Genomic DNA, 22,772 nt, shown 5'->3' with positions numbered 1-22,772 from the left:
ATATAGCAATGTACTATATAACAATCGATTTTTCTTTCATAATCGATTATCGGAATAATTGGATGCACTATAATCGATTGATTTCAAGTATTAAATGTGTTCATTTTTGAATGAAGAATAAATTGGTCAAAAAAATCTGGAGTGATTTCTAAAATGCGCTTTTGATGTACTAGTATTTGATCATTGGATTCATTTATTAAATTATTACTTAGGATTTAGTTACATTCAAAGAATGAATGAAGGAATCATAGGAATAATTTGCTTTCATCTAATATTTCTGTTAATCGATTATGAAATTATAATTGATTATCGGGGGACATTTCGATTAGATAATCAATTAAATCGATTAATCGGTACATCAGAACACATTATTAGTCGTATATATTGCAGACATGTGGTGGTTATTACTGTCCAATAATCCTGTTAAAAGCATTTTCAACATTGATTGATTATTATTGTTTTACGCCGAGTCGGCAATATTTCAGCCATATTTCCGCGGTTTTAAACATTGAATATAAAGTTATAATTAGGTCTGATTGCATTGCTCTTATGGGGGTCATTTATTTTCAGGTTGCTTTAGGATTTTTAGGCTTCAGTCTGTAGTTTTCTTTGACGAAGTAAAACCGAACTATTGTATAAAAACCTGCCAAATAGATCATCCATTATACCGGCATATTTAATGGGGATGGGAGTGGAATTGTAAAGAAAGCCAAGTGTGGGATAAAGAAAGCAAAGTGAGACAAATTTCTGCCATGTTCGATATCTATAATCTTATTTTTCAGATTGCTAGATTGACTAAAGATCGAACAGATATGCCGTCAATACGCGGACTTCCCTTTTCTGAGCCCTTCATTTGTGAATTGATCAGATCAGAACCATTCGATGAATCCACTTTTCTTTTCACCATTTTGTGAAAACTTTTTCAGATCACAACACAAAATTCTTGGGAAGAAATTTTTTAACGACATTTCCTATGTATTCCGATGTAAAACTTCGACCCCCTCTTGTGGCCCCAACCTACCCACGGGGCTTGTGATATGAACAAACATGAATCTAGAGTATGTAATGAAGCTTTCATAAAAATTTCATCTTTTCTTCCAAAGATTTTTAAAGGTGCCATCAAATTTTCACGAATTCTTAATATCTCCCCTTGAAAGAGGGCGTGGCTTTTCCTGTGAACAAACTTAAATTCCCTTCACCCAAGGATGCTTTGTGGCAAGTTTGGTTGAAATTGGCCCAGTGGTTATTGAGAAGAAGTCAAAAATGTGAAAAGTTTTCAGACGCCAGACGAACGCCAGACACTCTTTGATCAGAAAAGCTCACTTGAGCCGTCATCTTGTCACTAAATAATAACGCTATTATTCTATTTACATGTTTAGTAATATTTACAACGTGGAACAATAATCTGCACTATAATTATTAAGCGTGCACTAATTCGTTTCCTTTCATTAATTCCCCAATACATGATATTTTTTCCTACCAAAGACCCTAAAATTATTACAATTGTAACTGTCGCCTTCTTCTCTCAAAATCCGATCCTCCCTTGCATTCAAATGAAGTGGGGGAAAATGTGTGTACTACCTTCATCTCTTCCCTCTCTCCCATTCCTATTTCCTTTTTAATTATAGATGTTTATCAATGGGCCTACAAGTATATTACTTATATAATTAATCTAAATTAATTTGAATATAGGCATAAGAAAAACTGAAGTTAAGACTCCATGTTGAACATTATTTTCATAAATTCTCAGTTTTGGGACCAAAGGTAATACGGCTAAGTTTTTTGTAAAACAGTAAAATAAAACAAGGTAGATTGTGAAAACGAAATTGAACTTAAATACATGTAAAGCCAATAAATACACAGAAAATACGATACACATTATACTAATTTCATCAATATATGATTAAATGCTCATCTACTCAATTAAGTACATTATATTAAGTAATGTTACAATTACAGTTCATTGATATATGTATACATAAATAAATTAACACTATTAAAGGGTTTTTATCACGTATCTAAATTTCTTAAAAATAAAACACTATTATATTCTTGAAACATATAATTATCGTTTAATTAAGAAATAATGTTGAAAACGGTCGTAATTAGACGATAAAACGCCCGTAATATTGGGTCCTCGAAGTAAAAATCTCCACTAATTAGATAGGGGTCACGTGGTACTGAAACGTCATAGGTGTCAATGGTCAATAGAACTCGTAAAGCTTATCGTAATATATATTGAAGAGATTTTTACGCTAAATAAATAGAATGCATAGTATGGCCGGTTGAAATTTTGACATCGACTATATTCCTTTGGTTATGGATCGTCAATCTTTTAGGTATGAACGTCTAGAGAGAAATAACCAGATAATATGCCGACAATTGGAGAGAAATCACCGAAGACGAAGCCGTTGACAACTCGGGACTTCAACTAAATAGAACGAATTACTAAAGTTTAACTTCGTAAACATTTATAATATGGGAATTTTAAATTATCCTTCATTATTATTTTAATTAATTATAAATATATGAATCCTGTATATCTTCTATCTAGCAGTGAATATCATATGTACTAGAATTGACACTTCTTCAATGGCGCCGTACGCCATTACGAAGTTCACAACATTCCTACTAGATTCTGTGCTACTTTTAAAAAATGCGTGTTTGCCATTTATTATTTTTTAAAAGTGTCTTTCCTTAAAATATTTTATAGGACAGAAAAAAAATCGTGATCGATCGGGCATAAACGATTGTTCTGAATGGAGATAAACGCCATAGCATTTGCAGAGAAAGGGCCCCCTTTCTTCTCTCGACCAAGTCCAAGAAATGTGGGGAAAAATTGTATCTAAAACCTTTCTTGTGCACATTTGTGCACCATAAAGCCATAAATTATACCTTACAAGCTGTCAATTATTCAATTATCACTTAATTATTTTCTAACAGGTTTAAGGAAGAGATTGCAAGGGTACATGAAAAAAATCCGCTCTATGAATTTTTCTCATTTTTACATATAATTTGCCTTACCTTAATGGTATCATAATATGAAAATTTCAACTATGGTTATCAGGATTATAAGGAAGATATGGTTGCCATGGTAACCACCGTTTTTCAATATTTTGATATTTATGTAGTGAATTTTTAATTATGCCATACAGGTATCAAAATTGAAACAAATTAAATAATTTTCACCAGATATTAAATAATATGCTTTATATTCATCGGAAATAAAAATTGTATCGGAAACTACTGATAGATGTACTAATGCCACAGTTGCTTTGGGGAGTAGTCATTGTAAATTTGCAGCAATATTTTCACCCCAAGAGCAGTTTTCAACGTCTTGACAAAAAATTACCCAATGAATTTCCCTAAAACTAATATATTTTGTAACAATTATTATTAGTGACTTATGGTTAAAATATGAAGTGGGGTCATCACATTCTTTTTTAAGCTACATGCATTTCAATACTCCCCCCCCCCCTTCCTAAAATATTAAAAGATTTCATAAATTTTAATCTGATGGTTTGTTGCTGAACCTTTAATATGCATAATCTGTTACAAACTATAGAAAATACGTATAGATTAATAAATATTTTTTGCTGAAAATCTTGTAGTGGTTGCTCATTTTATACGTAGAGCAGAATGATATAAGTATAATGTACACAAAAAACAACAATATGCATATTTTTTTTACTTCCCCATCTCCAAAATATTCATTCCGTTATTATATCAACATAAGTACATGTATATACATTCTAAACCAGTGCACAGTGGTCTAAGGGCCAAATTATTCATGCTCTGAACACTCATCGAGTTCTCTGCACTGTGACTTGGAATCGGAAAGGGGGGGGGGGGGGGTGTCACTTGAACACATTGAATGAATAGGTTATTTCAGAGAACTTGTACCTGCAATATATACCGTATATAAAAATCCTAACTATTATCTTATTTGACAAATTTTATGATTTGCTATTTAATATTTACATTTTGCAAATATTTTTCCTTCAGATTCACTGCAAGTTAGAAAACAATTCATTTTTTCATGAACTAGGTAAGCCTACATATCTCCATTGTGACGTCATAATGCCACACTTGACGTCAAAACTATAGTGCAAACTGTTTTGTTTCAAAAATAATCGTTGAAAGACATTTATAAATTTTCGCTTCATGCTCACGCGGTTCATGAAATATGCTGAGGTGAAACGTCTTTGTTTATGTCCTCGTGAATTTTAAAAAATCAAATTCATTTTTCAAATATATTCCCGTGAGCATGATGAGTTGAAATGTTTTTTTAAATAAATGTAATATGCTCAAAATAATTTTCTCTCTCTGGTATACCTGGTACCTTCGTAGTACCTCGATTGTCAGAATTAACCTCTCTTAGTTTCGTCTGTCATTCTTACGCGCGTATTTTTTGCTAGATTTGTGAAAACTTGCAAAAAGAAACTTTTCTTTTCTGTCAGAAGAAGTGTGTTAAGTTTCAATTTTTTACCAAATACGACGAATAAAACATTTTACCACAACAATTAAATGTTTACGCAATAATGTGCCGACGATTCAATGTTTACATGGTCGATGTAAGAGTTGAAAATGCTAGAGAAGATCTTACAGAGGAAAACAATTTCCTCTGCGATATTTTTAAAAATACGTTCATGTCCAGCATGCGGCCTCAAACTGGTCTATACACGTATATATGAAAATCGCATTCATTTATCTGTCCATCCATATAGGCCTATATTCATTATAATCACTGAGAAAATCACGCCGTCTGAAGCTTCTAAGAAATGAATATCGATTCATAGATGTAGATCCTATAGGAAAGAATCCGATCTCAAATAAAATTCTAATATTAATATTTTAAATAAAACTAGAGGACGTAAAGATCCAGATATGAATTAAATTTATTCATGAAATAGATTTCAGTGTTCAGAACTACGACAAAAGGTAGACGTGTCGAAACGAGAAAAAAAAAACACAGGGATAAAAAAAAAAGTCTGCGTCGACGCTCACCAACACTCTGCAACATCACATCTTTATATTATTCTTTCTCTGCTCTAAAAATATTGCCACGAAGATATTTTGTCATGGGCGTAATCATAATCACGCTCCTTATTCAGCTGTTATTCCGGAAATGGTTACCGTAAATCTTCTTTTTTTAAACATCACATGAGTCGATCACGTCACGCCTTGCAATCGCTTCCTTAATAGACACAACAAATGAGCCCTTTTGTTTGCACAATAAGTACTTCGCTTGACCAGGATTGACACCTATGACGTCAGAGCAATGGCGCGTAACATCGGCGATCAAAATATGCATATTGAGAAATTCAAACTTTGAATCGCTGAAACATCAAAAATATTAATTTTCTAGCAAGGATTTTTAAATATATGATTTTAATAGCATGTAAACTTTGTTATATCAAAAAATTTTGAGACGTGATAAAAACCCTTTAAATAGCACTATTCTGTGATTCTGGGAACGTAATACAGGAGTACTATCACTGATTTCCTCCTGCCAGGAGTTAATCTGTATAATCTTGATCATGTTGATGGAAAGCTGAGCTCAGGTCACGCAGTTGAAAATTTTCTCTCTATATATTTCGCATTTCCCTTTATATATATCGAGGTTTTGTTTACATATTTCGCATTTCCTTTATATATTGAGGTTTGCTTTTATACATCGCTATTCCTTTATATATACAGGTTGGCACTATATATATCGAATCAATGTATAAATGTAAATTAATATTTTTAATTGATAAAACGTCATCAATATACAGTGATCTACATGTAAATGTCGAATTGCGGGCCACAGCAAGAGAAATCCATACGTATTTCCCTCTTTAAGTCGGAGACTTCTATATTAATAAATTACTAACATATACATGATGTATGTAGCTCTAAAAACTTCAACAAATATAAATTCCATGCAAGGTAAACAAAAGTCAATGTGCATATTAATTTTGTATGTTCAACACAAAGTTACAGAGAGTCTCCATATACAGTCAACAGTAACCACCCTTGATGCAAGTAACAAATTAAACTTAACATACATGTAATTATGGAAAATACAGAACAAACACGTGGTACTAAAGATTTCAAGTGGATTTAATTTGTTCGATTAAATTGAACAGACAACACAAGATATAAGCTGTTGATTCTTGTAAGGAGGGCAGGGCAAGGACCCGCAGACCGCATGCACGGGATAGAACAGTTTCCCGTTATAATCTTGCATGCGAGCTCCCTCTGTCATGTATTCTGGGTTTTCGTCGAGGCATAAATAATCTGTTCCATAGTGACCACTAGCATCTGAACCGGAAGTAAGTACCCCGGTATACTGAACAGTCCAGCCAGCTGGGCAAGAAGTTTTGGCAGGCACCATTAAAGTTGACGCTGCATTGGTAACCATACACACTGCACACGGGACGTCATCGTCTATTGCAATGTTTCTGTAGGTAAACTGGTACTCTGCACCATGGAGTGACCCTGAAAACGATGGGTTGTTGCCTTGAAAGCTTTTAGGATAATCCACAGGGGCAGGGTCAGGATTGTGTGGCAAACATAGAGTGTTACTTCCACTCCCAGCATTTGTATATTGTCGTCCACTTGAAATACCTATTGAAATCTGATTTAAATGTGAATGTGAATTATGTAATAAAAATCAAAGTTAATGAAACTTTAGTTCTTCAAAACATTCTTGAACATTAGATCTGTAAAATAAACTCACCACTGTATACTGTGTGCGTGCCGTTTAACGCTGGACATGTTTTCTTCCCCCATATGATGTATGTCTGGCCTATTAATTAATTAAAATGATCATCTTTTAAACATAAGCAATAAATCTCTTAATAGTTATGAAATAATTATGTTGTTTTCATATCACGCTATCAACGAATCATTTTTAGCTCACCCGAGCCGAAGGCTCAAGTGAGCTTTTTTTTTTATCAAAGAGTGTCCGGCGTCCGTCTGTTGTCCCTCTTCTGTAATCCGTAAACTTTACACATTTTTGATTTCTTCTCAAGAACCACTGGGCCAATTTCAGTCAAACTTGCCACAAAGCATCCTTGGGTGAAGGGGATTTAAGTAGGAAAAAATCTTCTCTAGAACAGCAAAGCCATGATTAGTCATATTATAACAGAAGTATCCTCAGGTAGTGTAGATTCAAGTTTGTTCCAATTATGACACCTGGGGGTAGGGCAGGGCCACAACAGGGGGTTAAAGTTTTACATGGTTTTATATAGGTGGTATAATGGTTGAGGGACATTTGAGTATAACGCAATGAAGACCTCAAATAATGAAATGACCTGACAATCTTTGGAATGGACTAGCCAAACTAAAGGGTATATAAGGCAAAGCTTTGGGAAAGTCAGGCATTCTGATTCAAAAGCTAGCTTAAAAAATTTTGATTGATTGATTGTATATTGTTTTACGTCCCATTCGAGAATTTTTCACTCATATAGAGACGTCACCATATACCGGTGAAGGGCTTCAAATTTTTACCTTTACTCGGCACTCAGGGCCATTGAGCAGTGAGGGATCTTTATCGTGCCAACGCCTGCCGTGACACGGGGCCTCGGTTTTTAAGGTCTCATCCGAAGGACCCGCAACTTTCACTTCGAAGTGCCGAGCGCATGGCGAAGGAACAGTTGCTACCTTTTTTTATCGACTTAGGTCTGTCGCGGCCGAGATTCGAACTCACGACCTCCCGATCACGGAGCGAGCGCTCTACCGACTGAGCTACCGTGAACGGTTAAAAAATTTTGATGCTGAATCAGCAATAAAGAAGTTAAGGTATTCCATCCCTAATAGCAACAGATTCAATGAAATTGAATACATAACAAATGTTTAGGTGTTTAATACTCAGTATACTTAGACATAATTCTCATTTAATACAGTAACTACATGTATTAGCATGTAAGGGTGGGATGTGTCCTAATTTATGACCTTGAATTTTGGTAAGGGTTATCTCTCTCTGTTTTTAATTAATTTGAAAATCAATTTTAAAAAACTTATCTGGTAAAAAATCGTTTTCAATTGTCATTCTATTTCCAATGTTTTAATGCATCTAACAAGTATTTCGATATTAAAATGAAAAAAAAAAAAAGCAAAATGGGAAAAATAAAACACGTCTTGTAAATATACCTTGTAAAATATACTGTTTTAATCTATACAGGTCGTTGCGTTTAACAGTCTTTAATAAAAAAAAAAAGACGGGGTGCTTGAAATTAAAAAAAAGAAGCACAAATCATGAAGAGTTTATTGAAAGGCTTTTTAAAAGCAATAAACAGCAAACCGCCCAACTATATATATACCAGGCATATGCTTAATTAGGGTTTCACATAAAACCACATGTATATAATTTATAATAATTTAATTTTGTTTGTATTCTAGCCTCTGATTGGTTAATATCCAAAAAGGAACACAAATTATTTCTGTATAACCTGGTTTGGTATGGGGACACACACCCCTGACAACCAGCTGAATCATCTGTATGCATACAATCCTCTCATTTCCAGTCCTCGAGATTCATGGAAAATTCCAGATTGAATAAATATACCTTTAACTTCAAACAATAATTCGATCTTACCACATGTAAACAAGCTGCTAGGCCTATGTATCAGTTTTTACCTCCCCTCGCTTCCCATCACTTCCGTTACTTCCGTTACTATGGTTGTATTATTGAGCGGCAAATTTGAACTAATAAAAGCAACGAAATTTTACACCCATAGTTATTTAATGATTTTAAAATTAAATTATAAGGAATGACTCTAATTCTTGGCCAAATTATTCGAGTATAACCTGGTTTGGGTCAGTTTACGCTGTTTTATAATCCGCTTATTATCCCTTATATTCACGTTGTGGAACCTGCCAGTATATTAAAGAGGGAAGTACTTTTACACTCGGAAATAAAGAATTTACTATCAATGCAGATATGACCTGTGCATCTAAGAACGTTATTTATTGTATAACATGCGCTGGATGCGGACAATTATATATAGGAGAAACGGGGACCACACTACGCACTCGTATACGCATACATAGACAACATATCAACCAACCCGAGTACAGAAAAATAAAACTCAGTGAACATCTTGCTGTTTGTGGACAGGGACAATTCTCAGTTTATCCCTTTTATAAACTCAAAACAGAAAATCTTTTAGAAAGACGGGAAAAAGAAAAACATTTCATCAAGATTTTTAAACCGTCCTTAAATAGTTTAATAGGGCCTCAGACAAAAAGTACACTGGACATACAGATACCCGCCCAGTCCATGTTTCATCTCACCCTTGATGGTTCTTTTAGTAAGGTAAAGAGGCCCGCATTTACAGTGCCTGCAATTTTCCAGGGCATCTATAACTGACACCCACTCTATCACCCGTCTTCCATTTCGCCACCCGTTTGCACTAAACTTTTTGCTATTGATCAAACTTTTCATACCAGGAAAACATGTTTCACACGTGTCCCCTTCACAAATATGACCAGATATATAGTTATGGTCGACTAACACATTAATTTTCGACGACTTTTTGAAGCGACCTTTTTTATTCCGCTGCAACATGGACGCCGCCATATTGAAAACTGTTTATAACGACGTCACGAGATATTTAGATATTTTGGTTTTTAAACTTAAAAATAATTTTCGGGTATCAACTTCTACATGAAATTGTTATATATGAGTATTAATCCAGTTGAATGAAAAAAAAATATGCATTTAAAGATTTTTTACTTTCCCCCGTAATCTACCGAGGTCATTCCGGAAAATGCCGAGCTCTCATGCTCAATTGTACATCCGATACCTTAACGAGGTTCGCTCCAGAGCTTTTGAGCAGATTTTCATTTTAACCTATATTTAAAAAATTCTGGATAATGTTTTAATTCTTACAATAAATTTGGATTCTACAATGTCAAATAAACTATATTCAGTTAAAACTCCATGATTAAATTCCATACCAAAAGCATTAAGTGAGGAACTATATTTTGTGGCGGAAGGTTTTTTAGAAGAAAATGATAACTTTTTCCCTTTCGAAGTATTTAAAGTATGTTAAGTTTGGACTCCTATTTTTACATGCAGTCTGCACACAGAGTTATTTTGTGCAGTGAACTGTTTTATACTGGTCCTAAATTATATATCTAATAAACTGTCATGAATTCTATCATCATATTTGATAAATATAGCAAATATATTGTGAAAATTAAGAAAAAAAATAGCCCTATTTTAAGCTCAAAATTAGCACTTTTTTAATAATATCTAAAAATTAACATCACAGACCCCTACTTTTAACTTTCTTTTCTGAATATATAAGATACTTTCAACCATTCTTCTTAAATTCAGTAAAATGGCATTACTTTTTACTGAGTTGTTTGCTTGTTAAATTATTAATGTTATCAAAATGAAATTTTTTGAGTGCAAAAAGGTCAAATAATTGAACATGCGGAGTAATTTGAAAATTTTTTCGTTGTCAAAAATTTTAATGGGTCTATTCAAGATGAAATAAGACAGTGTTTGTTCCCGTAACTTATTTGAATAAAAAATATTGGAGGAATACTGTAAAAAATGATTTATGTGCAAGACGTTTTTACAGTGCAAAAAGGTCAAACTAAATGCTCTGTAGTGCCAAAAGAAGCGCATTGACCCCCATTTTTTGTTTTGATTTTTAATTAAGCTATGTGTATAAATTCTAAAAATATACTTGATAAAAAATTCTCATTACTTTTGATGTCAGAATCCAACCTCCTTAATGAACAAAGTAATTTTACTTAGACTCTATAATTGTTTCCTCTATAAGCATTGTGACGTCATTGCATTGTTGTTGACGTTATCATCAGGTAGCGTTATAACGTCACATGTTTGAATTCTTTTGAATTGTAAAACGTCTGAAGAAGTAATGAAAGCGCTTACGTTTTACTAACATTGTTGCCTTGTTATTTTTAATTTTCATATTAATTACCGGACACTGTGATATTTCTTTTCATTTTTTTAGAAATATATGGAGATATATATATATATATATATATATATATATATATATATATATATATATATATATATATATATATATATATATATATGACAAAAGGTTTCAACACATGTATTGATATTATTTTCTTTTCCAAGTGATAAAATTCCCTTCTTTTTTACCCTACCTTCTCCGGTTTTAGTTCCTGACTGGTCCAGTATCTGTGACCGAAGAGACTGGACTTCATTTTTCAGGGTATGAAGCTCAGAACGTATCAATGTTGGATCGTCCAATAAAATGCGTTTTTCTGCTCGAGACATCAAGTTAGCATCGACAGACAAATTATTAAGAAGACATAATATCATATAAAACAACCGAAGGAAAATTGATACGACCTTCATTGTATTTCGAATTGGTCAGTACTGAATACGTAAAAACGACAGCTTAGAGTTCCATTGATAAGTCTTATCAATGACTACAAGAGTGGACCTATTAAACTATTTCAAGTCTAAATTCAACAGACATTAAATGAAATCAGCTATTTCATAAATTACCAATGAAAAAATTTTTACTATACTAGATAAAACTTCATGACACACATGTACACTTTGTTTATGTTTACACACTAAAACATAAAGATGTGTCTTTCTTTTAAAGCTTATTGTTAAAAGGACTCAGAGACAGTACATGCAGGATAAATTTGATTAAAATCAGATCTTTATTACGCTCCGAAATGTACAGCGACCATCAGAATTTCGGAGCGTAACAAAGATCTCATTTAATCAGATTGAGGCAGGATAGACTCAAATACTGCATAGACAGACGGAATAAAGACAGCAGAACCATAATGAAGATTCGAAGACGTCACACACAGGAGGGAGACTCAAAGACAGCACGGACAGGATACAGATTCAAAGACAGCACAGTCAGGATAGAGACTCAAAGACAGCACAGACAGGATAGATACTCAAAGACAACACAGACAGGATACAGATTCAAAGACAGCACAGACAGGATAGAGACTCAAAGATAGCACAGACAGGATAAAGACTCAAAGACAAAATCAGACAGGATAAAGTCTCAATGACAGTACAGACAGGATAAAGTCTCAATGACAGTACAGACAGGATAAAGTCTCAATGACAGCACAGACAGGTGAAAGTCTCAATGACAGTACAGACAGGAAAAAGTCTCAATGACAGTACAGAGAGGATAAATGCACAGAGACAACACAGACAGGAAAGTCTCAAAAACAGCACATAGACAGGATAAGGTTTCAAAGACAGGATTAAGTCGCAAAGACGGCACAGACAGGATAGATTCTCAAAAGCAGCACAGACAGGATAGAGACTCAAAAACAGCACAGACAGGATAGAGACTCAAAGACAGCACAGACAGGATAAAGTCTCAATGACAGCACATGCAGACAGGATAAAATCACAGGGGCAGCACAGACAGAATAATTTGTCAAAGACAGCACAGACAGGATAAAATTCCAAAGACAGCACAGATATAGGATAGAAACTCAAAAACAGCAAAGACAGGATCAAGCTCCAAAGACAGCACAGTCAGGATAGAGACTGAAAAAAAACACAGACAGGATAGAGACTCAAAGTTAGCACAGACAGGATAGAGACTCAGAGACAGCACAGACAGTATAGAGTCTCAAAGATGGCACAGACAGGATAAAGTCTCAAAGAGATGTAAATCAAACAACCAATCAATCATGTCTCTGTATGTAAAAATACTACTTGAAACCATATACATGTATTGGAATACAGTTTTTTTGCTGAAGTGCCATTCAACGGCATAACTGTATGGAATGTAGATTATTTGATAGTCAATTTTTGATCTCCTATTCTACATAATAAGATCATTATCAACATGTAATATTTACATAAAGTATGTTGTATGTACATCCCTTTGCTTCCTCCACATACATTTATTTCTATGGAGTCTATTTTACTTTTAAAATTTTTCTTGATTCTTTTCCTTTCAGAGTTTGATTGAAATTAGAACTGAAACTGTGTTGATCATTTTTGAATGGGTATGTATCACTGTACACTTGTAAACAGGAATTGGGTAATTGAAAAAAGTATTTGTAATTGGGTGTATATGTAATTAATTATATTTTTCATAGTAATTGGAAATAATTTGTAATTGACCATTTTATCAATTACATGCACTTCCAATTAATTAACTACACTGAAAAAATACAATGTAATTCAATTACTTTTCGATTACATTTCAAATACATTATATATTTCATATTCATGATATAATAAGCAAAACTTACAAACTTAAAAACTTTAAAAAACCTTTGTATATTTATATCTAAAATAAACGACACCGTCTGTCCTCCATAATTTAAATGTTATCATACCATTTTTTTTCTTCTTTCATTGTATGTTTTTTGCTATACTATGTACATATGTATATGCCCCTCATTTATGCTATTGTATCATAATTATATTTATTATTTTTGTCACAATTATGACGACTAATTTATTGTACCTCATGTACCACTGATGTTGGTGTGAGTGAATAAAAATGAAATGAAATGAAAAATGAAGAAAATACATGTATCTTTTTCACAGTCACAGTTTACTAACTGTCCGTTTTATTGTTTAAAAATATCCCAATAATTCAGTAATACGAAAATTTAAATGAATGTCTACATGCTAATACATGCAAATGATTTGATTTTAATATTTTGGCTTGAAATACTAATATCAGTTTTTTTTATACACGTTATCAAAATATGGAATAAATAAAAATATTTACAATTTTATAAGTTTTATGTTTATCTTAAAATTTGTACTTGTACATCCATTTTATTTAGCTATGAAACATTTCATTCTTGTTGCTTGATCATTGATATTTAAGAAAAGAAAACAGTTTATGTAATGAAGACTTCCCTTGTTGATGAGAGATAATTGCCATCCAATTCACAGCTATAAACTGTGATATCCATACCATGCTTTGTACATCGTCAAATATCTGGCCAATGGAGGTGATTAATTCAATTAAAAGGCTCCACTAGCTTCAGGAAGTATATATATATATATATATATATATATATATATATATATATATATATATATATATATATATATATATATATATATATATATATATATATATATCCAAAATTGAAATAAAGTCTCAGTAATCGGATTACAATATTAAACAAATATAAAAAGAAAACACAAGAATCCTCCGTAAAGCTTTAGCGCTTTCATTAAAATGAATTCATTTAATGAAAGCGCTAAAGCTTTACGGAGGATTCTTGTGTTTTCTTTTTATATTTGTTTAATATATATATATATATATATATATATATATATATATATATATATATATATATATAATCATCAAAATCATCTAAACAGCTTTTTATGAATGCATTTTAAGTATCTGAAACATTTCGTATATAAGGATTATTTAAGGTGAGCATGTACACATGATAAAGTAGGTTTTGTGTGGAGGAAACATGCCAACGTAAAGCTGTCGAGTTGATCCAAAATAATTCCTTAACGTTTCTAAAAAAAAAGGGGGGGATATAAAACCATCACAATGATACAAAATACACTCGTTATTTTATTTCTCATTTGTTTGTCTAGAGGATCGTTTAAAAACTATATAGTTCGTTGTTTTCCTTTACTGTAAGTCCACTATTAAATAAATAACCTCAGAAATAAAGACAGGAAAATCACTATGGCTAGTTTCTTCCTCCACTCCCCCTCCCCTTTCAATTTATGAAGAACTTCGAAAATAATGGCTTACTTCTTAAAGAAATCTGCCAAATAATCACTTTTTCCTATTTCTATTTCTTAAAATAGAAAATTGTCAGGAAAAAAGGAAAAACTGGCCGGTTTCTTTTCGGGAATTATATTGTGTACAGAGGATATGTGCATCAAACAACACTGACTATTGGGGGGGGGGGGGGGGATCTAATGATACATGAATTACAAAATAAATATTGAGTAGGTGAAAAAAATTGAATTGAAGAAAACAGTGTTAATATTATGACAAAAACACCTTTTTAGATCTAAAAGCAGTGTATTATTATCAGTATAAGGTTCAGATGTAATTGCTCTCCAATGTTGGTAAGCACCTCGAAGGGCATGGAATTCCGTGCTAAGCCTGCCAAAAGTGTTTCTTAATTTTCCTTAGAAACCAACATTTAAATTTGATAGATAATTGATATATTATGTAAAGTGGTGTATACCATTAAAATTTAACGATATTCTAAGTACCATAAAGACCCGTAGTTGACGTACGCATAAATTAATAGCAAGAAACAATAAATTGTACAAACAAAAACACGTGATTTCTTTTGGATTACTCTTCTAAGTATCCGTGATTATATTATTACGGGAGACCCAGGGTCGCGGAAACATTGGTTTACAGCGGGGACCTGCTAAGCTGATTGTATTTAATGCATGTTAGATGGAAATTCGATAGTTACTGTTAATGTGACTGATCGAAATTTAAAAATTTATTGCCTCATTGAGAAGAAAACAAAAAATCATGATACATTGCATCTTGTGTGAAAAGCATAAAACATCATTGTCTCAACTCTAGACAAAATTGCTAACGCATTACTAAAGAAAATTAATACTTCATTTTTCAAAATCTTCTTTATGATATAATTAATATAAAAATATGCAAATAAAGTTTAGAAAATAAAACAACAACTTTTAAATGCCTTAAATGATAAATACATGTAACCATAATGTTAACTGAATCGTAACCATTTCAATCAAAAAAAAAAAAATGAAAGTCATGCTCACTTTTTTTTTTTTTTTTTTTTTTTTTTTTTTTTTTTTTTTTTTTTGAGAAATAAAATTATTTTTTTCCTTTGTGTTTGTGTTCTTTATGTTCATACTACATTTGTTGTAATTAAAAATTCAGAAAAAAAATACCGTCTACGGCGTTTGACCCTCGAAGAGCATGCTGAAGCAGTCAGTATGGTGTCTGCAGCTAGGTGCTACTTTGGAGAAATTTGCACCAAGAATAAATTAAAAAAGAATATTTTTTCTTCTAGTGAATATTGTTTGCAAATAGATAAACAAACATTAAAATGATTTCTATAGAAAGACATGGCATTTAATAGTCACTACACGCCACTTACCACAAATTGGGGCAACTAAAAGTTGGGTGGACTAGGTAAGGACACCAAAGCATTGGGTGACTACAAGGCCATATGATAGTTAATCGTTGTATATTATTTAATATTTTAAGTGGGAGACTGCTTCTGTTGCAACGTCACTGACCACCATCGGTAATCACGAACTTCGTACCTGGGAAAATCGGTGCGCAGTGCACGTCGGGAAATTGTTTTTCGGGCAAGAAAGTTAGCGATCAAATAATTATTACTAAAGTTGTGTATATATAATTATATACACAAAAAAGCAGAGTGACAATGCAATACATGTAATAAATATGATTAGTTGACTTTAATGGATTCGTGAAAATACAATACGAAAATTATAAGAGATTATAAAATACAGGTAGAATGGAAGTGAAATAACATTATCTCACTGCCTTGTAAAACTGTCTGATGTTTAAGGTCACACAGAGATACTAAGTCTTTCAATGGACCTGACAAGATAAACCAGAACAAGATTTCAGACGTGGTGATAACGAGATTTCAGACGTGTGATAACGAGACTTCTACCCAGTAAGACACGATAAAGAGGGAGGGATTAGTGTAACTTCTACCGTTATATCAGCAATCACGCCCTTGAAATTATCACAGATTATATATGCAAGAACACAATCAGTTCGCATTCTAATTCCTAATTGGTTTTCTATTGCTGATAAATTTGTAGCATGCTTTAATGTTTGTGGATTTTGATTTTCAATTTTGTTGATTCTTCTCCGATAGTCAATTGCTTCATTGGTAATGAAAATGCCAAAATTGTGACTTAGACAAGACAGCATTGTAATCATGAATAATTGGCAATCTTATTTATTTCCAGTTACTGCAACGATCCGGTATCAAATTTTAAATACTATGATATGGACAATGCTCTTGAAGATGCTTAATTTAGAAATATGAGGAATGATCTGGGTTTAATTTACAAGGGGATTAAAGTGTTGGAAGCTCTTTTTTATAACCAAGAAAGGTCCAACATAGTATGGGTTCATTTTCCGCGGAGTCGCGGAGTAAGGAGTTGATCCTTACGTTACGGGTTCGAATCCCAATGCGGGACGTGAATACCGGTCCTTTGGATGAGACCATATGAACCGAGGTCCCGTGTCGCAGGAGATGCTGGCACGAAAAAGATCCATCACTGCTCAATGGCCCTGAGTGCCGAGTAGGGGTCAAAATTTGTAGCCCTCCACCGGGAAGTGGTGGCGTCTCCATATGTGTGAAAAATTCTCGAGAGGGACGTTAAACACCAACCAAACAAAACCGAAGATGTGTATGATAACAGTGCTTACAATATTTAAAATTGCCGGAAGTGTTTTGTGGGGTTTTTTTTTCTGAAGCAGAGTTCCTTATAATTAATTTTCACAAAATGAGAAAAATTGAAAATTCAACGAAGCTATAATTATTGTCTGCTTTTTTATGAGATAAAAATAAAAGCAGTAATAAAAGTTATACATTTATCAACCTAGGTACTTAACTATAAACTTTCGTTTTTTGTCTGATCAAAGGGATATATTCACATGTCGGAAGACTTTCTTTTGAATTATCAGATTCTAAATTAGACTGAAGGTATACTAGCTTTCGTGAAAAAAAAATTATAGACCTGTATAAGTGTTAGCTTAAGGTTTACCAAGGCTTAGGATTAAGAGTGTATATTGTTTGGAGAAAATTCTAGAAGAAAAAAGTCAAATATCTATAAACGTTGGAAGGAAAAAGTTAAACATTGAGTTTTTTTCACCTAGATAATCTGTTAATGTCAGTTCGTGTCCTTGTTGAGGTTGACTCAGGTGTGCAAAGATCATTATTTTCAAGCACCATAAAAGGTGTGGACAGTTGAGGACCATAAAGGTATATTTGTGTAAAAATACAGAAGCTTGGATCCCAAATAATACACCTGCAACCATCAAATTTAGTCGTGTAAAGATCGGGGTGTGATTATTGAGAAAAGAAGGACAGTTGTCGCTTTGGTCTCTCCGACGTTATCTAGATTTTATTGACTTATTCACTGACAAGGAGACGGATTTTAATTGGTCGTGATTTATTTCCGACTTCCCTATCGAAGTTTTACTTTGAATCAATGCAAGTGTAAATCGGGAGGTCCCACTTAGAAAATGGTGTAAGATTCAAAAGCGGAATCATTTAGAAGGAAACTTAAAAAAAAAAAATGTGTTCCAAATGGATCATGCTTAATATTGTTGAGTTAACTTGACATAATATCAGATACTGAATTTTAAGAAAAACAGTTTATCTAGTTATTGGGACATTAATAATCGTATATAAATAAGGAAAATAAATTCAAGTAAATGGGGTTTATAAAAATCTAAGATAAAGACGCCTCTCTTCAATATAAGTGCGTGATTCTATATTACATTTATTTAAAACAGTGTGAAGATTGGACGAAAATCTTGTTCAAGGTCAAAGGTGATATTTTATTCTGGGTTACCAGAGACATGTATCAAGACAAAAGAGAACTTATGAACAGATGAAAGTAAGTAAAATTGTCGCGCCTATAGTTTGATCTTTAACACCTGGGGATCATTGAAATCTAAAGGCTGTAAATTACTGGTAAAACTTACATTTGAAGATTTTGGCAAATATCTACTTTTTTCCGTTCACACCTTTGGTGAAATTTTGAACCACTATTCGCACCCTTAAACGAAAACAAATACGCTCTTTATCGAGAATTAAAACACGTTTGCTATCTACAAGCCATAAACGCCGTCTTCAATTGCTCGTAATCGAGCCAAATACTTGTTTAATGAATATATATGAAAGTTAGACAAACGCCTATATATCCCCATTGACTTTCAAAATATACCCCATAAATTACCCCGGGGGAATATTTGCTCAACATACAAGGTCTATTGAGTTGTCTGTAATGTAGATAAAGTATAGGAATAACTGCAGAATTACGGTTAAATTGCTCTAAATTTAAGTGTGTATTAACTTTCTGAAGTAGCCATTTTGTGCTAGAACATTGCGAGACGGGAGAGCGTTTCGAGTGAAAATAAATGCTTGTGATGGCAAATATATGGCGGTGTTTTATCTTTTATATACCAATCTGCTAAAACTGATTTATTGAGAGAATAAAACAAAGAAAAATTAAGCTAAAGGAAGGATAGGTCGTCTTGTAGTTTTATTTGTTTCAAGTTAGTTTTCTTGTTTTTAAAGTAAATAATGTGGTCACGGTTCTTGTATAAAATTCAAATTATGAAAACTTGTCTTTATCAGAACGTTTGTTTTTGCATCTTCAAATCGCATTAAAAATCTCTGAAAATCTCTTTTGTGGCCGTCGAGAAGGTCTTTATATTTGATGTCTTTGGTTAACCATATAATGTTGGAATCATGTTTCTAATTAATAAGACTAAGAGGAAGCTACGTCATCACAGTCTTAATAAATCACCCTTGTTTTTACAATTCTCTCTCTAGTATTATGATTGCTACAAGTATATATGGATGAATTTGAGTATAGCAGATATATCTGCTGATGCGTATTTTCTGTGATTTGTAATTTAATGCTTAATCGACTCAACAAAATACTAAATTACAAATGAACCTTTTCTGTGTTGCAAAAATTAAAAAAAAAAAAAGATGGCAAAATTGAGATGATGTAAAAATGAAAACTAACGTCCAATCATGTGTGATTATTCTTCGCGAGTTTCGCCTGGACGATAAATTCTGACGCTTCTCGCCAAACGTAAGAAGAAAATATACGTACGTGTCATATATATTATATATGTTGGAATAACAAAATCATGAAAGTACACGTATCTGCAAAAAAGGAGATGGTGTAGGTAAACCGAAAAAAATATTGGTAAATACACATGAACTTTTTCACTTTTTTTAACGTTAGATCTGATATAGCTTAGTCGAAAATTACATGTACATCAAGAGTGGAGTTTCTACCCCGATTAAGTGGAGTATCTTCCCCTATTGGGGGCATTGGCTCCTTCCAGGTTGATATTTATGTACCTAACTGCAAAGCCTCAATATCAAATTTAAGTAAGAACATTATGGGGTTTTTTTTAATGGTAAAAACGTCATACTGTCTGTTTGTTTCGAATACATTTAGTAAAATTACCAGAGAGGGAGAGAGAAAAAGACACACAAAAAACATTTCTAAAACAATCCGGAAACGCTTATTGTTTACAACAGTTATAAATTAAATATACGTTTTGAAATTTGTGTTAAATCTCGTTGTCGTTTTTATGATTTGGGAGTCTTTCCCCTAAGAAAAGATATAAATTATGTAAGTTACGAAGCTTAAATGGTAGATATTGATATTATTGATAAACAATAATAAAATCAAGAAGTCTCTCACGAGACTGTAGCTCTAATGGTTTGTACTTATAACAAAGGAAGGTGAAGGGAAGCACCATCATAACGACAATAAATACTAGTAGAATAAAGAGGCTTTGGTTTAGTCTCTTTGTGTGGCAAGTTTTATTGCAATCTGACTAAATCTGTAAGAAAATCTGTTTTGAAAAAAACTTCATAAATAATATTTAGCAACCATGGCAACACTATTCATCAAAATCAACAGAATTATGTATTTCAGTGTAATTTAACTGTGTGAAAAGTTTTACTGACTATAGGAGGGTCGCATTTTGAAAGAATTTTACAAAATTTCTATTTTTAGTAACCATGGCAGTATCGAAATAAAAATAAAATGATATATACGATTTTGTATCATAGTGTAGTCTACTTGTGTACGAAGTTATGCTGATATCGAACTAAAACTGTAGGAGGAGTAGCATTTTGAAAGAATTTATTTTAAAAATTATATTTTAGTAACGATGACAACACCACTCCTTGAAATCAAACACAGATGTAAGGAATTGCCTATCTTAGTGTAGTCTACTTGTGAAGCAAGTTATCATATTGAAATCAGACAAAAACTGTAGAAGGAGTAGCATTTTGATAGAATTTTACAAAAAAAATCAAATCTTAGTAATCATGGCAAAACGGTTCATCGAAATCAAAAACCGACAAACAGAATAATGTATCTTAGGGAAGTCTACTTCTATACCAAGTTATACTGAAATCGGGCCAAAACTGTAGGTAGCATTTTGAAAAAAAAATTACAGAAAAACAGACAGACGGACAGACGACGGTCACCTTACTATCGCATAAGGTCTTCTGATCTCTGACCAGTAGAGCTAAAAACTTTTTACATTGTCCTGTATTAAGTATGTTCTCCATGAGTACATGAAATTTAATTCTTTTAAAAAATGATTATTTAAGGAATGAATTTAATAGCTACCCAATTTATATAGTATAAAGTGGGTTGGGGCAGTTACGCTTTATAAACCGCGAAGAGGTTTATAAAAAAGCGTAAACTGTTCGAACCCACTTTATACCGTATAAATTGGGTAGCTATTAACGTCATTCCTTATAATTTAATTTTCATTCATTAAGTGTAAGAAAAAAAGGTGATTGCTCTTAAAAAATGACTTCAAATTGTACAAAATTTAAATGTAACGTCAGGAGGATCAATACGTTTTTGACGCAAGTCATTGTCACGTAGGCAACCCATTTTATACGATGTAAAGTAATTTTTTTTTTTATCCAATCAAATGGCGTGTTACAATCAGAATTAAATTATTATCATTTAAAATGAACTTTTAAAATAATAATAATAATAAATAAATAAATAAATAAATAAATAAATAAATAAATAAATAAAAGATGATCATTTAGGGCAAGAAAAGCTGTTCATTGATTTTGTAAAGTTTAAACAAATCAAAATGGTGTTCCATTAACTACTGTGAAATTTGTTATTAAGGGAACAATTTCTTATCAAAACAATGAAAAAAAAAATAGTCTGTGTAATTATGTTAGTAGGTAAAAATATCATTTATATAATGTCACATACATCTAAACCATCTATTGTTCGTGACAACTTTTTTTCGTGACTCGTCTGTTTGAAATCCATCTGTGACTATTAAGTTTAGCAACTGAGGAAATATTCCACATAAATACACAATCTTATAAATGGTATGTGACGAGAAATATTCACAAGTAAAATAAAGTCGCGAAACTAGCGGATATTTCTCGCACGCGAATTAAGGATGGCTTTCAGTAAAGAAGAGCATGAAGTCACTTTTTTTTTTTTGGTTAAATTTGGTCAAATATGGAGAATTGTTATTAAAAATGATTTATCTTGACAAAAGCAACTATACAGTGCATTTCAAATAGAAATATAACTTTTCAATAAATTTCCTGACTTGTATAAAAAAAAATGAAAATATACCCTCTTTTGAGAACAGTATCCAGATCGACATGAATACCTTCGATTATTTTAGACTGAAGAGAAATTTATCAAAATTAAAATTTATTAACTGATTTTATTCTTCAATAGAAGTCGACCGAGGAATGTAGATAAGATCTGTTAAACGAATTAATTCAAATGAAAAATACAATGATGTAAAGAGGTAGGAAGGGAGGGATGAACAAGGTAAAAAGCAAGGTAGGAGAAAGAGATTGGGAGGGGAGAGAAAATATATAATGAAAATATGATAAAGAAAATATCATAATGACAAAGAACAGATAGAACAAGAAATGGATTGAATACTTATACTGGCAATGTATTGTTGTAAGTAATAGCATTAAAGAATTAAGGACATACGCAACGTAGTTTGAACTTTATTGTCTTT

General features: G+C 32.4%; 1 protein-coding gene across 1 annotated transcript; it reads right to left on the bottom strand.

Moving 5' to 3' along the window:
- Positions 1-6,114: 6,114 nt before the first annotated feature.
- Positions 6,115-11,275, bottom strand: LOC133175686 (short-chain collagen C4-like). The gene is made up of 3 exons (XM_061310794.1): positions 11,143-11,275; positions 6,725-6,793; positions 6,115-6,612 (listed from the first exon to the last, which is right to left on the bottom strand). The coding sequence occupies exons 1-3, from the start codon at positions 11,273-11,275 to the stop codon at positions 6,119-6,121; spliced, it is 696 nt and encodes a 231-aa protein (XP_061166778.1). The 3' UTR covers positions 6,115-6,118.
- Positions 11,276-22,772: the final 11,497 nt, after the last annotated feature.

This window comes from Saccostrea echinata, unplaced genomic scaffold (genome assembly GCF_033153115.1).
Source record: "Saccostrea echinata isolate AGI-Se365-2 ecotype Australia unplaced genomic scaffold, CSIRO_AGI_Sech_v1 ptg000064l, whole genome shotgun sequence".
Classification (NCBI taxonomy): domain Eukaryota; kingdom Metazoa; phylum Mollusca; class Bivalvia; order Ostreida; family Ostreidae; genus Saccostrea; species Saccostrea echinata.
Note: the sequence above shows the minus strand (reverse complement) of the source record. Positions and strands in the feature narration are given on the sequence as shown.

Excerpts from the sequence above, each read along its gene's own strand:
- LOC133175686 (XM_061310794.1), bottom strand. The coding sequence starts at position 11,275 with ATGTCTCGAGCAGAAAAACGCATTTTATTGGACGATCCAACATTGATA. Across the intron at positions 6,794-11,142 it reads AGGAACTAAAACCGGAGAAG|GCCAGACATACATCATATGG; the intron begins GTAGGGTAAAAA and ends ATTAATTAATAG. Across the intron at positions 6,613-6,724 it reads CACGCACACAGTATACAGTG|GTATTTCAAGTGGACGACAA; the intron begins GTGAGTTTATTT and ends AGATTTCAATAG.